Genomic DNA, 19,644 nt, shown 5'->3' on the forward strand with positions numbered 1-19,644 from the left:
TGCTATGGAGGCACTCAAAGAGATGATTGCGATGGTTTTGCACACAACAGGTAAGTATGACATGTTTGTTGTTTAAAAAAATATATAAACCTTTACAATCACTTTTGGATTAACCATCAAACTGTATTTGGCTTAAGCTTCAGGTCAAGGGTTGGGGGGGGGGGGTCACTTTTGTTTTATGCTGTTTATCATATAAATGTATAATTTATACTGTATATATAATTTCTGAATGTTGTTTGTCATATTAGGTTTTTTTTTAATCCATTTCAGACTTATTCCTGGGGACAACAAACAACTCAGCAACATTCATTTGTAGGTAAATGTTTGCTAGTGGTAGACAATTAAAAAGTACACACAGGTTGCTCAAGAAATGCTTGTTTATTTTCATACGGTAGTGCTGGGTTATTCAAAGTATACATACTGATGTTTTACATCCCAAATGACCTCTAAATTAACATATCTATATAAAACTGACAACTCATATTGGAATAATGCAATGGACTATAAAAATATATCAAAAACAATATATTTCATTTATTTACATTAAAAAAATGAAACAAAAGAAAAACAAAATACATATATCTCTATTAATAAAAAAATCTTTGTTCATCTTTTTTTTTTCAGTGATAATATATGCTTGTTTATAGTGTAAATAAAACTTGGAATGTAGAAAGAAAAGGTCCGCTCCTTGTTCTGCAGGGAAGGATGGATCAGGCAGCCATTGCAGATCTCCACTTGAAAATTCCTGCTTCCTATCTCTTATGCTAACACACCAATTTCAAAATTCACTGTCTCACTAATCTGGATAAGGTAAGTCCTTATTTGCATACTTGTTCCGGGTCAGTGACTAAAAGTTTTACAGGGTCAATGTGACAGCCAGGCAACTAGCATTTTAAAGCTTCATTCACCTGAACGAAGAGAGCTGTGTACTGCCCACATCAGCGGCAGGTGTGGCCAGGCGCTTGCGATCAGCCGCAGCCACTCAGCCTTTACAGATCAATGACAGGCTCTGCAGCTGTTCACATGTAGTCTTCCACATGGAGCAATTACCTGCAGCTATGGAAAATCACAAACTATTTGTGTATAGAGCTGCTCATCTGTCCCTAACCCTATGCTGCTTTTAATGACAGCCAATGCCAGCATCAGCCTGTCATTGATGTGTACTGGATTCTTGTCTGCAAGTGATCACAAACACCTGGCCATACCAGCAACAAATATACACTGATCTGAGTGGTGTACAGCCATGGATGGCCATGTGCATGAGATCTAAGAATGGTAGGTCAGAAATGGCAGCCTCCATGTGTCACTCATGACAAAGAAATGCTTTCTATTGCTCTGGTCAGCCCTTGCCTTTCCTATCATCTTACCCCAGATAAGGCCTCTTTCACACTGTTGTGCCATGGTTTGGGTGCAGCGCAGAGTACCTGAGGTTTTCATGTGGGTTACTCACGGTTTCTTATAGACTTTTTATTATATCACATGTTTTTGGGGCATTTTCTGAAAGTACACCAAAAGACCCGCATGCTATGTTTTTGGTGCGCTTTCAGAATAACGTGCCTAAAATGCAGAACATAATAGAAAGTCTATAGGACTACCAAAGTGCAGTGCATCAGCGTGAAAGGACCCTCAGCCCTGGTTCACACTGATGCGGTGCAAATTCCACACCGCATCAGAATTGCACCCAGTTCATGCGAACCGATTTGGGTGTGTATGTTAACAACACCCCGAAAGCAGTCCACAAAACGTTTTTGGTGCACTTTCAGAATAACGTGCCTAAAATGCAGAACATAATAGAAAGTCTATAGGACTGCCAAAGTGCAGTGCATCAGCGTGAAAGGGCCCTCAGCCCTGGTTCACACTGATGCGGTGCGAATTCCACACCGCATCAGAATCGCACCCAGTTCATGCGAACCGATTTGGGTGTGTATGTTAACAACACCCCGAAAGCGGTCCACAAAACGTTTTTGGTGCGCTTTCAGAATAACGTGCCTAAAATGCAGAACATATTAGAAAGTCTATAAGAAAACTCAGGTACACCACGGTGCTGCCAAACTGCAGTGCATCAGCGTGAAAGGATCCTCAGCCCTGGTTCACACTGATGCGGTGCGGAATTTGCAGCGTTTTCTGTTCGAATTCCACACCGCATCAAAATCGCACCCTGTTAATGCGTACCGCTGCGGGTATGTATGTTAAGTTAACAACACCCCAAAAGCGGCCCCCAAAATGTGGTGTGATGTGCAGAATTGGATTGCATAGGTGTGAATACCCATGCGATCCAATTCTACTGCGGACCAAAAAAAGGGTTGTGAGCCTTTTTGGTGCGGGTACAGTGCGATTAGAGCCATAAAAAAATGTATGGCTTCAATCGCACCACACACAAATCGCATTTGATTTGCACAGGAATGCGGTGCGGTTCCTGTGCGAATCACATGCAATATACTGCAACATATATATGTGAACCCAGGCTACGAGATTGAAGGGAAACCATGACTGATTAGAAGCTTGATTCTCCAATTATTAAATACAAGATACAAGTAGTGATTGACAGTTGTAAAGAGCCAGTAGGAGTCAATGGACACAGAGTAAAGATAAAAGAGATATAAGACAATCTGGGTGAGTCTTCCTATTGTCTTCTGGTAGGAATGCTTGCTTCCGTAAACATTTTTTTTCCCCATTTTTGTTATCTCTTATTAAAGTTTGTTTGAGATTTAACATCCTTTTTATGCAAAATGATATACCTGTTATTAGAACCTTCACTACTGAGCTGTGTATTCATCTAGCTATCCCTACTCACAGATCATACATAATGACCATAACACTTGTTTATATGCTGTTTAAACTGAAAAGTTACATAAATAAAGAGCTAACAATTGAAAACTAATACATGACAACTACCATCGTTCACAGTATCAACTGAACACTTTTTACCAATGATGACCACTTGGTGGCCCCGCTGCTCTTTCTAATAGCACAATCATGATGGACAGAGTAACTTGTCTTATAGCAATTCTTACTGGGTACTTTCTTAAAAGTGTATCCAAAACCAAAACGTTTTGGTTAGAGTAGGAAATGGTTAGAACCTCAGTTTTTTTGTTTCTAATTCATCAAACCATACTACCTAGAAATCCATAGGTCACCCCTGTGGAGGGTGGATACATTGCTTTATGGTGGTACAGTACAAGCAATGAAGAGAAAATCAGCACCAAGAAAAGTAGATTCAGAAGAAGGATTTGATAAAGTCCCATATCAAGAAAAGTTACACCAATTCCAGATTTTGAGTTGTCACAGTAAAGTGAAAGGAAATCTTCCCAATGAGGGAAAAAAGAAACCCCTAACAGATAATGTAACCATTCCCTACACTATCCAAAATGGAAAAAAAGTTATGGCTTTAGATTTACCATAAGTTTCATTTGTGCGCATAGAACATATATAAAAACATACACTGAAAGAAACAAAACAAGACAAATGGAACCAAACTAGACAAAATGGAAGTTGCCAGTGCAACAAATGTATAGTGCAACTTCTGCACTGCAAATTATGGTCAGCTCTAAGGAACATATTCTGTACTACACAACTCAATGGAGGTTATTTACTAAGGCTTGACTCTGCATATAAACCAATCAGCTTCCAGATTTTATTGCCAAAGCTTAATTGAACAAGCTGAAGTTGAAAGCTGATTGGCTAGCATGCACAGTTGCACCAGATTCTGAGTGCATCAGTTTTAGTAACTCTCCTGTTGGAGCACAAATGATGAATTTTGATTTTAAAAAAGGGTAATCTATTATTCAATGTGGCAAGACAATGTAAATCCAGCATACATGATTAGGAGTTACATCATCACTGGCCAACCAATGGCCAAATTGAAAAAGTGCCAGACCGCAAGTGCAAAAAGGCGAGAGAAAGAAGCTTTGGCGTACCAATGACACTAATCATGGACCTGCCAACATTGGAGGAGAACAGACTGGTAGTTAATTCTGGTCTGCGTACATGCACATTATGATGAAAGCCCCAACCCAACCGGTGGTAAAGTTCTGTTTATGTAAGACCCAAAAGAACAATGCAGAAGCATTGGCTGAGCAGCAACAGTGATCATGGACCTGCTAGCACTGAAAAAGAGTAGACTAGTAGGTAATTCTGCTGTGCTTGCACAATATAGCAAAAGCCCCCAACCCAGCAGGTGGTAAATGTCTGCTTTCATCTCTGCAAAAGGTGAAATATTATTGGTCAGTTGCTTTGCTTTTTTGCCATGTTTTTTCCCAGTTTTACTTTTTACCCACTTAAGGTCTATCCTATAGCAGTTTTACGGCTACAGGGCGGCCCTCCTGTGCAAAATCACACACGCACACACACACACATATATATATATATATATATATATATATATATATATATATATATACACGTGATTTTGCACTTCTGCCATAGGGAGCATGACCACGCCACTGGTGGATCACTTCTGCTGTGAGCACTGATCTGCGAGTGCCAGAGAACAGATGTCCGCCGGCACCTGTCGATTATCATGCAGTACACAGAACTGAGCTCTGCCTATGTAAACAAGGCACAGCTTTGTTCTGACAGGAGGGGGGGGGGGGAGTGAAGGATCGTGTGTCCCTGCAAAGCTGGGGACACAATCCTTCACTTCCCCTAGTAAAAGCACAACCTAGTGTACACCAACCACATAGCGAGGCACATAGTTAACCCTTTGATCACCCTAGATGTTTAACTCCTTCCCAGCTAGTGTTATTAGTACCATGCCAGTGCTTATTTTTAGCACTGATCACTGTAAGTCGCTGATTGCCGCCATTACTAGTATTTAAAAAAAAAAATTCCACTATATGTCCCATAGTTTGTAGATGCTATAGCTTTTGGGAAAACTAATCAATATACACTTATTGGGATTTTTTTTTACCAAAGAATACATTTTGGCCTAAATTTATGAAGAATTTTAATTTTTAAAATGTTTTTATTGACTGTTTTAGAGAAGAAAATAAAAATATAGTTTTTTTAAATAGTTTTTAAATAGTTTTTTTTTTTATAATGCAATAAAAAAAGAATGCAGAGGTGATCAAAAACCACCAAAAGAAAGCTTTATTTGTGGGAAAAAATGACATAAATTTAATTGCATGACCGCGCAAGAGTCAGTTAAAGTAATGCAGCGCCGTCTGGTCAGGAAGGGGAGTAAATATTCCAGAGGTCAAGTGGTTAAACAAACCCCTTCAATATGCATGTTGAGTATGGTAGAAGGGGATCAATGAACACTGTATTGGTAAAACAAGGACACAGAGTGCTAAATACCAATGACCACACCTAGCCCCTGTAAAACCTGTTTTGTGAACCATTCTTCTAAGAGATTGAATGTCTGCTAACTTATATGACTATGTTCTTTCCTATTAAGATGTGTCCTATTGGACTGTAAAAATGCCTTTAGTTATTTATACATGGTTTGCATTAGATAAAAATTAAAGTATAACTAAAGGCAAAAATTTTTTACAAAAGAAAAAAAAAAATCTGACGGGTTATAACCCTCCCTTGCTCTATCCAAAATGAAACAAAAAAATGTTGCCTAGTAGTCCTACTTTAACTGCACAGGCATGCTCATTCGAGGGACTAGAACAGTTTGTTATTTTATACTGTATATTGCTTTTTGTTGGGATGATTTACCAAAAGGCATATATTTTACACTGACCCAACAAGATTCCATTCCCTTTAAATTACTAAACAACAGGAAAAGTTTTGAATTTCTCTAGTCTAATTAGTTGTTTGAAGGGAACAAAGATTTACTGCTCCTGACAAATGTAACCTTTAGCAAGTCATCCCTTCCATGAGAAGAAACTCTTTTGGTATACATTATTAACCCCTTGACGCCGAGCGCACGCAAATATGCGGCCTCTCGGGATCTAGACCTTGACGCCGAGCGGCCCCATATTTGCGTGCCATTAGAAAATACATATGTGCTGAAAGCGCGCGCCATGCATGCTCCAAGCACATATGTCCGTGACTCACGGAAAGGTCCCGATCTCCCCTTGCAATCGGGACCTTTTCCAATTATGTGACCGCTGTGATGGCGAATCACGGCGGTCACATGACCCTAAAACTTGCCCACCTCCCGGCTTCTGAAACTCTTAAAGGGCCGGGAGGCACTGCTGCCAAGAGGTTAATATGCATGGATTATAGAAAAAGCATGTGAGCACCCATTCATAATATTATTGTACTATATTACTATAGGTATAGGCATTGATGTAAAGCTGCAGAACTATAATGCCGGCCATACATGGGTCGAAATTTGACCGATATTTTGTCTGAAAATCGGACCTAAGAATAATCAGCCGATTTTCGCTCTGTTAGTAGGTCAATGGCACCGGCCGATTTTCGTGTTTCCTCCCCTTTTCGGTGATCGTTCATGTTGGAAAATCCGTCAAAAACGACCAATTTTCGACTCAATGATGGTCAAATCGTACAATCGTTTTTCCGAAAAGAATATGCGCATGAGCCATGACCTGGAAGGAACAGAAATCTCACCTGTTATTTGGGGTGAACTTTAAGACTTGGTCGGCCGATTTTCAAAATCATTGATGGCACCATCGGATTACCGAGCGAACGTTTTCGATTTTCGCACGAAAAATCATTTGGAATTTGACCCATGTATGGCCTGCATAAGGCTAAGTTTACAAATGTGGCAGACCTTGCCACGGTGGGCTGCTTTTCAGAGGCATTTGACAGACAGTGGAGAAGCAATATGTTGCCTCCTCACCACTTGTTGTAGCCTCCCTGGCTGTATTCCCGAGTGTAGCTCGTGGTAAAGTTTCAGCACCACAAGCAGTAACCCCGAGCTACACTAGGGCTTACCTTGTCCTGCACTCCAGCGATGTCCCTCCTGCAGTGTCCCCTGTAAGGTCCTCCGGCGGATGCCGGCATCTGTCTTCTGGGTTCCGTCCCCTGCGACGTCGGGACGTACGGGGGATGGAACGGTGGGAAATTTGAAAATGACAAAAAGTGACATTCACTAAATACACTAAAATCACATAGTAAAACATTACTATACCAAACCATTTCACATACATTTTGTCCCTAGTGCTTTGTCCTGTGCCCTGCCTGCATTTTTGCTGTTCTTTCTGCCTGGAAACTGAGAAACGTCCATGGCGTCCAAAAAGCGTCCCTTTAGGTCAAAAGTGGTTTTAGATCAGCTAGAGAACAGCGATAGTAAATTAGAACCACTTGCAGAATTGAGTGATAATGATTCGTGGGGAAATTCATCATCAGACACTGAAAACAATTTTGCGACTTTGCTCAGTGGTGTGCGAACTTGGCGCTATATTTTAAATTTCAGTGTTTTTGGTTTGATTATATTATTGAATTAAATTTATTATTATATTATTATTTTTTATGATTATTTATTCAATTATAATTTATGATTTCGTGTTTCAAATTTTACCATACCCGGGATGTTTACTAGACTCTTGTTCGGACAGATTTTAGTGAGTTATTCCTAAGAATTACAGGCCTACAATAAAAAAAATACATATTTCCATGCAAAAAAATGTACCGCTTTGAGCACAGAAATATGGACATAATCAGATTGCTAGGGAGGTTAAATATTAAACCTGTAAATGAAGAACAAATGTGCCGCAGCTGCATGCCCTGCAAAAAAATTGCGACTTTGCCACCAATTTTTACCGCTGCAAGTGTAAACCAGCCTTAAGACAGACCCATGCAACCTTTACTGCTAAGGATTATTATCTTCAGAACCATGGATGTATTTTAACGTTCACAATTCCCACAGTATTCTATTGTTGGCAGAAAGTTAAATAGTACATTTTACACATCACTTGTCTGTATGGAGTTCTTCAATAATAAGCCATGGTATAGCAATATGTTACATGATTTTTTTTTTTTCTCTTGTATGAAGTATTTTCTCTTTCCACTTGTAGCAGATTATACCAATGTTAGCATTTCAGCTTGAAATAAAAACAAGTCAAGACATAATGCTAACAGGGAATTGTGGGTAAGGAGATTTAGATATGATACTCCGCAACCTTATTCCTCTACTGGATTATAACCTATAGCAACTGCCGTTAATATATTGCTAACAGAAACCTGTCCCACAACTTTAATTTGATACAGGTGCTAAAGGCAGTGTGCTTATTGCACTACTAACTGCACCACTGGCCCCTGAAGGACAACTGTACCTTTGTACAGCTGAGCTATAATGATTTTCCTCCCACCTCCCTAAGTGCTGTCTACTACTCATTCTCAGCCCCAATCTAGCATTTTAAATTGTGCAGCTGTACTCGGAATCCCTCTCTCAAAAATGGCTGCTTCTTTCTGAGCTTGGAGTACTGCTTTCCCAATGAATGAATACGATTGATCTTTTAATATGCAGTATAAATCAAGAATTTTATATAGAAAAGGCTGTGCAGTTCCAAACTGAGCTGTGCAGCGAAGATCGCTGGATTAAAACTGAAGGTCAGTATAAGACCTAGAGGGCAAAACTCAGGCACTAGGGGCAACTCATTACTAAGGTACAGCTATACTTTCAAATTTGACACCAACCATTCTTTTAATAGCGTGAGAATTGATATTTGCCAGGTTTCTATTCTTGTCTGTAACATTGGCAAGATTGTCCCTCATTTCCTGTCCCTGTGACATCCATGCAAGAAACAAGGGCTATGGTTATCCTCAGGACAAGAAAACTCTGAGATTCTCACCCATAACTCTACTTGTGTTTGAAGGGACATCACTTCCTGTCCTGACAAGTCAAGGGAAATTTCCAAAATAGGGACAATGCTTTCAATAGAAATTACCTGATTGTCTCTAACCATTCCATTCTTTATCCAAATTGAAATAAAAACATTTAAAATCCAACTCCGAGAACATTTTAAATTATCTCTTACAATGGGGATGCTTCCACACTGCAATGGTTCATGGCTCATTTTGTCTAGTGGAGAGGAGAAACAGTTTTACTTACATGATCCTCCACTCCCCCGAGGTCATCATGTCCAATGCAGGGCTATGGACTCTTCTTTGGTCTTGATGATGTCAGGAGTGTGGAGGAGAGGAAGCTGCGAGGACAGGCCTAGCTGTGGGTAGGAATGGAGGATCAGGCAAGTAAATATTCTTTTGTTTTTCCCCTAGACCAAAGCAAGCAATAAATCCTTGCAGTGCATTTTTTATAGTTGCCTGGAGTTTGGCTTTAAAGCAGAGCTTCACCCAAAAGAGGAAGGTCTGCTTTATGCCCTCCTCTCCTGTTTTTGGCACTTTTTTTGGGGGGTGGGGGGGGGAGGGTACCTGGTTTGGACAGGTACCAGCTCTCACTTTGAGTAAGATCGCCTTTTGCAATCCACTGGAAGTTCTTCCCTGCCCACCCGGAACCTTCTGGGACATGTCTCCCTAGAAGATTGCGGGACCACTCACATGGGGCTGCGTGTCTCTCACATGCACAGTGGGCAATCAGTGGCTGCCCAAAATAAATACGCCAGCGCTGGGGACCTGAAGACCAGCGAAGAAGCGGTTCGGGTGAACACGGCGCTGAACCCCTGGACAGATGAGTATCCTTTTATTAAAAGTCAGCAGCTACAGGTTTTGTAGCTGCCTACCTTTTTTGTTTCTTTTTTTTAAAAAGGGCTAAGAAATGCGTTAAAGTGTTACTAAACCCAGGACCCTGCATTCACTATATCTGGTCTCCCACAGTACACAGAACATGGAAATACAATTATTTTAGTAAATATAAACTGCTAAACACCTTTTGTCATTAGCAGTTAGAGCAGTCTTGTAACTTCTATCAGTGTCCAGCTGAGCATGTTAAAGCTTGTAGGAGAAGTTTTTATTTTGCTCTAGGAGGATACAGGACCCCTGACCTCTGTCTGGACACTGCTGATTGGCCCTGTGCTCATCACATGCACTCCCCCAAGAAAAAAAAAAAAACCTCTCTAGCAATACACACCAAACTGAGCATGTGCAGAGTAACTCCACACAAAATGTCTTATCAGGAGATAAAAGAGGGATACTGGAAGAAGGGGAGGATCAGAGAAGTCAGGATCAAACAGCATTTTTACACAATGCAGAGGATTAACCCCTTAGGTTCCACAGTGAGTATAACAAGCATGGTTTACTGCATATACAGACTGACTTTCCTGTTGTGGGTTTAGTAACACTTTAAGTTGGGCTTTAATCAGAGGTACAGCAGTTTAAGAATGGACAATTTTAACCCCTCATTTGGCAGTATTTCCCTGCTATATATACGATTATTTTACAGAAAAAGCCCCAAAAAGGTAAAATCTATTGGCTTTGCAAGCCTGAAGTCTAAAACAAGAAACGTGCCAGTCCATTGCAAGATACAGTGCCGGTAATAGCGCAGCAGATATTTCACACACTGTACTGAAGAGAAGAGTATTGTGTTAGCACTAGCTGTTATATGTCACATAACATTTGCAAATGTCTTTTGATAAGGTGCTCATACATGCAAGCTCCACTGGCAACACATAAGGTACAGCTGAAAAAAAGGATTTCTCTCATTTTCACATTTAAAAAATAATACAGATATATTTCAATATAAAAATTTATCTTTTCTGCCCATTTCTGAATTAAAAAGACGAACTTCTAAGACACAAAATACCTCTCTAAATATTGTCTCTTTATATAACCAAGATCTTTGTTTAATAAATCAGTGCAAGGAGCAATGTTGTGCTGCAATGTCAATACTCCAGGATCCTTTGTTATTAGTGTAACTGAACAAAACTACTGGAAGCTTACTGGCTGCTGTGGGTTAGAGAACAACACTGCCATGAGCAATGTACAGTATAATCAAAGAAAGCCTGCTATACAGCATAGACATGGTTTTTATAGTAATATGCATATCTGAATACCAAACTCACACTTTGTAAATATAATTTACATATTTTGATTTTTTTATCTTCCCTAATAAAAAAAAAATCACAAGCTATGTGTTTGTTGTGGAATAATTTGTCTTCGTTATTTGTGATAATTCAAGCCAGTCATTTTGCATAAATCACTTGAACCCTAACTGAAACTCATTTATGGAATTGGAAGTCATTTAACATCATGTCTTATAATCAATATGAATATTAAACATGATGATCATTGTAGGCCCATGCAGACTTCAATGCCGGGCCAGCTGCTTGATATGAATAATGACACAAGTCATTCATCGTTTATGGCCTTACAGAACAGCATGTGAATGACAGTACATAAGGCAGGACTTTGTGTAACTAAAGCAATGATATTGAAACTCACCGGAATATGTAAAACGTAATTAAAATCCAGGTTAGTGTAGACTTTATACAATTTACATTATACAATACTAGAAGTGCTCTATCCACTGCAAAACTACCTAATTAAATTCTGCCATAATTCTTTTGTACATGGTAAGCAGTCCGATTTACACCATTTACTTAGTCTAAAAGTGAAAACAAAAATCCATTTGACTTTGCAGTAAACGAGGACAAATTGATGGCTACCTATAACCATGAGAAGAAAGTCAAAAATTAGAGAACTATCTAGCTGCCGAAAGTATCCTCTCCATTCCAATGAAATTCACATTTTGATCCTACAAATGTTTATGAACCACTGTAAAAATCAATACAATGATTGTGCTTCTGTGAGAATCAAAACCATGATGTATTGAGAGCGTTACAAATACACTTACTCTGACTGAGGTCCTCCAAGGTTATTTGCTACTGTCTTCAGTATCCTGTAGAAGACCTTAAGTCAGAATTTATGGAAATCACAGATATCAGACAATCTTTAACCCGAACTCCACCCAAGTGGCTAAATACACAGTAACATAAGGGTGAAATGTGAACTGTTTTACCTGCAGAAGGATTTGTAATTCAGCTCTTTTAATATAGAATACAATGGTACTCAGTTTAGCTATGTCCTGGACTTCTGCTGCTGTTAAGTCCTACAGCTTGGTCCAGGCAACTGGAGATAGCAGCTTGCTGATGAGTAATCACTTTTCTTCTGTCAGCAAGATTTCAAGGATAGCAATGTGTGCCTAATTCCTCCCTCCCTTTCCCAATCTGAGTACTGTTGTGCAGAGGACTGCAGAAAGGTGATTTATTTAGGGCTAGCTGAATTTAAAAACATGATTTTTGATGAATGCATCACACTTTTTTCTATGTTTCTGCAATACATAATCCAAAATAATAAGTTCAGTATTGTGCCCCTTTTGGTGCCAGATTGTACCTGATGCTTAGCTTTCCTGCTATGCACTGCAAAGTAGCTTCTGATGGATTCTTTGCAAGTACCAATTTTCTGAAGATAGAGATTTACATACAGTTGTGTCCAAAATTATTCAACCCCCACTGAAATTGAGTGTTTTGGCCAGTTTGACATTGCTTTTGATCATTCAGTCATCTTGCTTACATTTACATTAAAGAGGCACTTGTAGGTCAGACAAATATAACATAACAGTTATAATGAAATAACCACAAATGTCTTTTCTGTGCTCACAGCATTATCAGTTTTATTCAACCCCCAAGTGACATTCAATCTTAGTACTTAGTACAGCATCCTTTTACAGTTATAACAGCTTTTAAACGTGAAGCATAGCTTGACACAAGTGTCTTGCAGCGATCTACGGGTATCTTCGCCCATTCTTCATGGGCAAAGGCCTCCAGTTCAGTCACATTCTTAGGCTTGCGCACTGCAACTGCTTTCTTTAAGTCCCACCAGAGGTTCTCAATCGGATTTAAGTCTGGTGACTGCGATGGCCACTCCAAAATGTTCCAGCCTTTCCTCTGCAACCATGCTCTAGTGGACTTGGAGGTATGCTTGGGATCATTGTCCTGTTGAAAGGTCCAACGTCTCCCAAGCCTCAGGTGTGTGACGGACTGCATCACGTTTCCATCCAATATCTCCTGGTACTGAAGAGAATTCATGGTACCTTGCACACGCTGAAGCTTCCCTGTACCTGCAGAAGCAAAACAGCCCCAAAGCATGATTGACCCTCCACCATGCTTCACAGTAGGCAAGGTGTTCTTTTCATCATAGGCCTTGTTCTTCCTCCTCCAAACATAGCGTTGATCCATGGGCCCAAACAGTTCTAATTTTGTTTCATCAGTCCACAGAACACTATCCCACAACTTTTGTGGTTTGTCCACATGGCTTTTGGCATACTGCAGTCGACTCTTCTTATTCTTTGGAGACAGCAAGGGGGTACGCCTGGGAGTTCTGGCACGGAGGCCTTCATTACGCAGTGTGCGTCTTATTGTCTGGGCTGAAACTTCTGTACCCACATCTGACAAATCTTTTCTCAGTTCCTCAGCAGTCACACGGGGACTTCTCTCCACTCTACGCTTCAGGTAGCGCACAGCAGTCGAAGTCAGCATCTTCTTTCTGCCACGACCAGGTAGCGTTTCAACAGTGCCCTTTGCCTTGAATTTGCGAATGATGCTTCCTAAGGTGTCTCTTGGTATGTTTAACATCTTTGCAATCTTCTTATAGCCATTGCCCTTCCTGTGAAGAGAAATCACCTCTTCTCTTGTCTTCCTGGACCATTCTCTTGCCTTCACCATGTTTGTAACCACACCAGTAAATGTCTAGAAGGAGCTGAGTATCACAGTCATTTTAAAGCTGCCTAATTGGTGCTTATTATGCTTGATTGCTGCTCGGTGACATCCACAGGTGTTTTCAATACCTGATGGAAAGCACCTGTATGAACCTCTGTTCTTCAGAGTGGTAGTCTTTAAGGGGTTGAATAATTGTGGCAATGAAGAAACCACATAAGAACCATTTACTACTGTATTACATAAACAATTGATGTCATTTTAGTTGCATTTGGGTAGTTACAACGTCCTTGTAGGATTTGATTCTGAATACAATTCCAAATGTACACTATAGTCCCTAAACCCCTTTACAGCATTGGGGGTTGAATAATTTTGGACACAACTGTATAGGTTAATGCCAACAGTTTCCCATATGACACTGCTTGGGTCTGCCAGTAGTTGGCTCAGGCAATGAATACTGTCCTATTGCAGGAGGGAAGGAGTGTTTCCACTCCTCATAGCCCAGAAGTGAGCATACTTTTCAGGGTTCTAAATCATGTTACAGCAACACTACTACCAGCTTTTTACTTATCTTTTAAAGCCCAACCCTGTGCTGCTATTAAACTTACTCTCTTCCTTCACACTGCATGGATTAAATGTACCATGGCTAGGGTGGAAAAGAAAAAGCACATATACTTACCTTATTCCTCACTCTCTTGGTAGCCATGGCTCTCCTCCACTGTCCAACTCTCCAAGTTGTGGGCAGGCACTTACCATCCTCTGAATTCAATTGGCTTTAAAGGACCAGTTGCATGAAGAGGAGAAGAAGACTGCAGAAGTGAGGAATAGGGTAAGTATTTGTAAAATACATGTAACCCATGAGGTGGACACCCCACCAGACTGCAAGAGTAGATTTAAGAGCAGCTCAGAGTGGGGCTTTAGTTTAGTGGATTATCACCTTAAAGCTAAACTACAGCCCAAATAAAAAATACACACACATTACTGCATGTACACTATATTGCCAAAAGTATTGGACGCCTGCCTTTACACGCACATGAACTTTAATGGCATCCCAGTCTTAGTCTGTAGGGTTGAATATTGAGTTGGCCCGCCCTTTGCAGCTATAACAGCTTCAACTCTTCTGGGAAGACTATCCACAAGGTATAGGAGTGTGTCTATGGGAATGTTTGACCATTCTTCCTGAAGCCCATTTGTGAGGTCAGACACTGATGTTGGACAAGAAGGCCTGGCCCGCAGCCTCTGCTCTAATTCATCCCAAAGGTGTTTTATGGGGTTGAGGTCAGGACTGTGCAGGCCAGTCAAATTCCTCCACCCCAAACTCACTCATCCATGTCTTTATGGACCTTGCTTTGTGCGCTGGTGCGCAGTCAAGTTGGAACAGGAAAAGGCCATCCCCAAACTGTTTTCACATAGTTGGGAGAATGAAATTGTCCAGAATGTCTTGGTATGCTGACACCTTAAGAGTTCCCTTCACTGAAACTAAGGGGCCAATTCCAACACCTGAAAAACAACCCCACACCATAATCCCCCTTCCACCAAACTCTACACTTATCACAATGCAGTCAGGCAAGTATCGTTCTCTTGAAAAAGACCAAACTTAGACACGTCCATCGGATTGCCAAACAGAGAAGCGTGATTCATCACTCCAGAGAACATGCCTCCAATGCTCTAAAGTCCAGTGTCAGCGTGTTTTACACCACTGCATCTGATGCTTTGCATTGCGCTTGGTGATGTAAAGCTTGGATGCTGCTGCTCAGCCATGGAAACCCATTCCATGAAGCTCTCTACACACTGTTGTTGTGCTAATCTGAAGGCCACAAAAAGTTTGGAGGTCTTTAGCTATTGACTCTGCAGACAGTTGGCGACTTCTGTGCGCTTCAGCATGCTCTGACCCTGCTTTGTCATCTTACATGAGTTGCTGTTCCCAGTTGCTTCCACTTTGTTATAATACCACTAACAGTTGGCCGTGGAATATTTAGTAGCAAGGAAATTTCATGGATGGACTTATTGCACAGGTGGCAACCTATCACAATACCATGCTTGAATTCACTGAGCTCCTGAAAGCGACCCATTCTTTAATAAATGTTTGTAGAAGCAGTCTGTATGTCTAGGTGCTTGATTTTATACACCTGTGGCCATGGAGGTGATTGGAACACCTGAATCCAATGATTTGAAGGGATGTCCCAATACTTTTGGCAATATAGTGTATGTATTGATTACAAAATTATTAAATGTTTTCGTAATATAATTGATGTAAGTATTCAGCTTGGCATCAGCCTCCTCTGATCTTCTCTAGAGCAGTCCACTTGAGAGGAAGGGGCAAAAAGAATCAATCAGGTGTGCACATATGCTGACAAAGAACACACTGCCAAGAGGAGAAAGTACAGTGATGACCCAATAAGTTTGCTTCAGCTCCTTACCTGTGCAGTCACAGGGGCAGGAAGATGACCAGGTTGTATTGCTCAGCTGACATAGAGAAAAGTCAACATCCTGGTAGTGCTGTGTAAATCTCAGGAAAGGACACACAGAAATACAAATCCATTATCAGGCAAAACATTTTCCATATGTGTATCTCAAATGTGTATTTAGCTTCTTGCCTAAATTTCAGCTTTACTTTTTCCTAAACCTTCATGATTTTTATTAAAGACTACAGTAGTAAGGGAAAAAAATCCTTACTCACAGATTGTTTGCTAAGTGGCATTTCATTAAATGCAATAAAATATATGTATACTATTGTAATCTGTTTAGACTGTAAACAGAACATGTTTACAAAGAAATAACTATAGAATACTGAATAGTCACATTATTAAGGGTACGGCCATTCCATTGTTCTAATATGCACATTAAAATATAACAACAGCTGCCTGGCATTTTGAAATATAATTTCAACAAATATATGGTAAAGATATATGCAGTAAGTGCATTTTGTAAAAATGTAAATGTGTATGCACTTAGTTAAAGCTGCCTTAATAGTAATAAATCAACATTACAGTGCAACTCCAGTCAAAACTTTTTAGTTTTGAATGGAGTAGGGAAGGGGTAGAATCTGTTTTTATTTTTTCTGCTGAGGTCTCGCAGGAGTGATTTTCCCCCACTTACTTTCCTGCTGGCGATGTTGAAAAAGAAAATCTGGAATGGAAAAATTAAATTTTTTTGCTGTCTGTATCCCTGATGGAATCTTCACCTTCCTGTCCTGATGATAGCGGTGCCACTAAGATAGAAAGTGAGGGGAAATCTAACCAGTAGGGCAACAGAAAACATTAACAGATGACGAAGTTTCAACATGCTTTAACAAGTATTATTTTCTTATGCTTTTAAACATGTAGAAGCTTAGAGCTCTTATCTGAAACATGAAATCCAACTGGTTGTCAAGATGGCCACACCTTTTTTTTTCTTGTTTTCTTGAACCAGCCTCACAATCTATTAGAATTTGTAAACCTCTAACTTAAAGTAAACATTTAGCCAAAACCCTTTTATTTTAGCCTTGGATATAGTAAGGTTAGAAATTAACTCAGGCCTTTAACACTATTTGTGTCTATGTTTGGAAGAGCTCACTTCCCGTTCTGGTGACTGGTGCCTTTAGGAAGTGGGGGAAAATGAACATTGATGGCAAAACACTTTTTCATGTACAACAGGAAGGGGTCAGAGCTTCTGTCAGTATTTTCTGTCCCAAAAAGTGTCTCCACCTAGGACAGCTCTATCCAAAACAAAATTGCACACTCTATTCAAAGCAAAAAAAGGATTTGTTGTATTTATGTTTTTAATGCTCATTTGGTCTAGGGAGACTGGAATAAGTACACATAATTAATTTATTCCTTCCTCTTGAAAGCTTCCTCTGTTTTTTAAGACCAGATCCCCAGTCGATTATATTCCAACTTTCCCAGTTGCAGCTCTCTGACCCCAATTTGTATAATGTATATTGTATGTGAGGACTTCAAGATTCCATGTTATTAATGTTATTTGGTCTAGGGAGACTGGAATTAATACAAATACTCTTCTTATTCCTTGCTCCTGCAGGCTCTCCCAGTTTTTTTAAGACTAGATCCCCAAAGTCAACTCTCTTCCCACTCCGACCTCAATGTGAATAATGTACATTGTACGTGAGGACTTCAAGAATCCACACTCTTCCCGGAAACAATGGAGAGCTGTGGCTACTGAGGAATAAAGAACAAGGTATTTATTTGTACTTATTCTAATCCTCCTAGACAAAACAAGCATTAAACTTGGAGTTTAGTTTAGGATTGGCAATATTCAACAAGTTAGCCAGTCTTGGTTAATCCTTGAACATAATCTCACATTGGACCACATTCTTGTTGTTTCATTCTGTACAGCAGTCTATATCTTTGCACAGGAATGAAGATAAAAATGATTTGGATTGCTTTCTGCGCAGGATCCATGAACTATAGTAATCCAAGGAATGCTTTCTCTTCACAGGTGCAAATTTTTCACTAGGCAGCAGTTTTTTACCAGCTTTCAAACAAAAATATCTTTTTAAAAATGAACACTGAAGAAAGTTTGAAAAATGTTGCGCTGTTCTTTGTTACCGCCTTTTAATTGTCCTCACATTTACTCCAAGCTGTAGATTGTGTTCTTGTGTCCACGTTTACAGGCCAAATTCTGTGAACATAACTTTTACAACTGATCTGTTTGGTATTCCGACATGTCAGACATATTTTCAGACATACTGTGAAAAATCTCCTGGTGCTGCTGGTTTTCAACACAAATGATTTCAAATCTACAGTGTCTAAACTCCACTGCCAGTGTCCCAAAAAAAATGATAAAACACATCACAAGCACCCACTGGACTCTTGGTGCGTAAAAGTTCATTTTCTGCCATTCAAGGATGAAATCTGTAGAGTGCTAGTAAAGGAAAGACTGGTGTGTTGCAGTATAGAAGCACATAAAATACAGTCACAGCTCAGTTTACTTACAAGGATAGTATACTATTCAGCCTGTGTACATAATTCTGAATGATCTCCAAGCGTCCAACACTGATCTCAAATGAATGCAGACCTGCACAAGAAATCAAGCTTGATTTGTCCATTGACACAAACCCAGAGCCTGTTGGCATATGCCCTTAGGACTGTTTTAAGTCTCTAACATCTTAGCAAGCATAGTTTTGTAGTTTCCAACTTTCTAAAAAAATTAAACACCAAATTCTGACCCATACTTGTAGCAAATGGATTCGGATTTCTTGTCTAGAAATGAGTGTATAGTATTATTTTATTTTGCAGTCCAGTAGATGCAGCTCTTACTAGTATTTAAATTAATGTGGAAGATCTAGCCAATCCATCTCATCAGCTAATACTGTATAACTGTGTAAACAGCAGACAACCTCAAAAGCTATACTTACATCAAGGGAACAATCCTACTTAGGCTCAGGGTACCTACCAAGGTTACTGATTATTGAACCATCATCAAATGCCATGTGAGGGAACCTGAAAGGGGTGGTTAGCATGTGGTCCTCTGATTTATCCACTGGGAATTGTCACTTTTTTCTTTGAAAAAAGCATGTGACAAGAATATTTACTTAGTTTTATTTTTATCTTGCAAATATTTGAGGACCTTCTTTAAAATACAGTTCATTTTTAATACAACTGTATAGCAGTGAACACTGTCCATCAAAAACGTCACTAAGTATGCCATATGGTGCTAGTTACCACAATACATAATCTGAAAGATAAAGCAGCTGATATCTGTTTACCCTCTCTAAGCTGGAAAGGATACATAGGGTTTGGTGGGCCACAGGTCAACAGTTGAGTTTCACTCATTTAATATGTATGGGATATATTTATTAAACATTCATTGAGCAACTTGCCCAGTGAATAATTAACAGACAATTGCTCAACAGAAATTTAACTTAGGTCCAAACATCGCTACTGTGTCCTGTAGTGACGTGGGGTTTGGCAAGAGGAACCAAGTGCAGTGTGGTATATAGGACATTGACATTCCTAGAAATGTTGGCTTCAGTGGCTGTAGCCCCCTTTACAACTAGATGCACCTTTTTCATCAAAATTACGATGCATCTCTACATGGTCTGTTTTTTTTATTCTGTAAAAGTCTGAAAGCATGGCATTTTCTTAATAGTGTAAAGTGACAATAAAAAAAAAAAGCTCAAAAA

The 19,644-nt window shown here is 39.8% G+C and overlaps 1 protein-coding gene across 5 annotated transcripts in view; it reads right to left on the reverse strand.

Annotated features, from left to right (window-relative positions):
- Positions 1-359: 359 nt before the first annotated feature.
- TMEM150C (transmembrane protein 150C) overlaps positions 360-19,644 on the reverse strand; it is a 466,224-nt gene continuing 446,939 nt past the window's right edge. For all 5 annotated transcript variants that reach the window (XM_089675844.1, XM_089675836.1, XM_089675826.1 and 2 more), the window contains one exon: positions 360-18,373. In XM_089675844.1, the coding sequence (XP_089531970.1) occupies positions 18,156-18,373 (218 nt within the window). In that variant the 3' untranslated portion in view covers positions 360-18,155. The remainder of the gene's footprint in view (positions 18,374-19,644) is intronic.

This window comes from Staurois parvus, unplaced genomic scaffold (assembly GCF_062004578.1).
Source record: "Staurois parvus isolate SC_StPar_1 unplaced genomic scaffold, SC_StPar_1.0 ptg000013l, whole genome shotgun sequence".
Lineage (NCBI taxonomy): Eukaryota > Metazoa > Chordata > Amphibia > Anura > Ranidae > Staurois > Staurois parvus.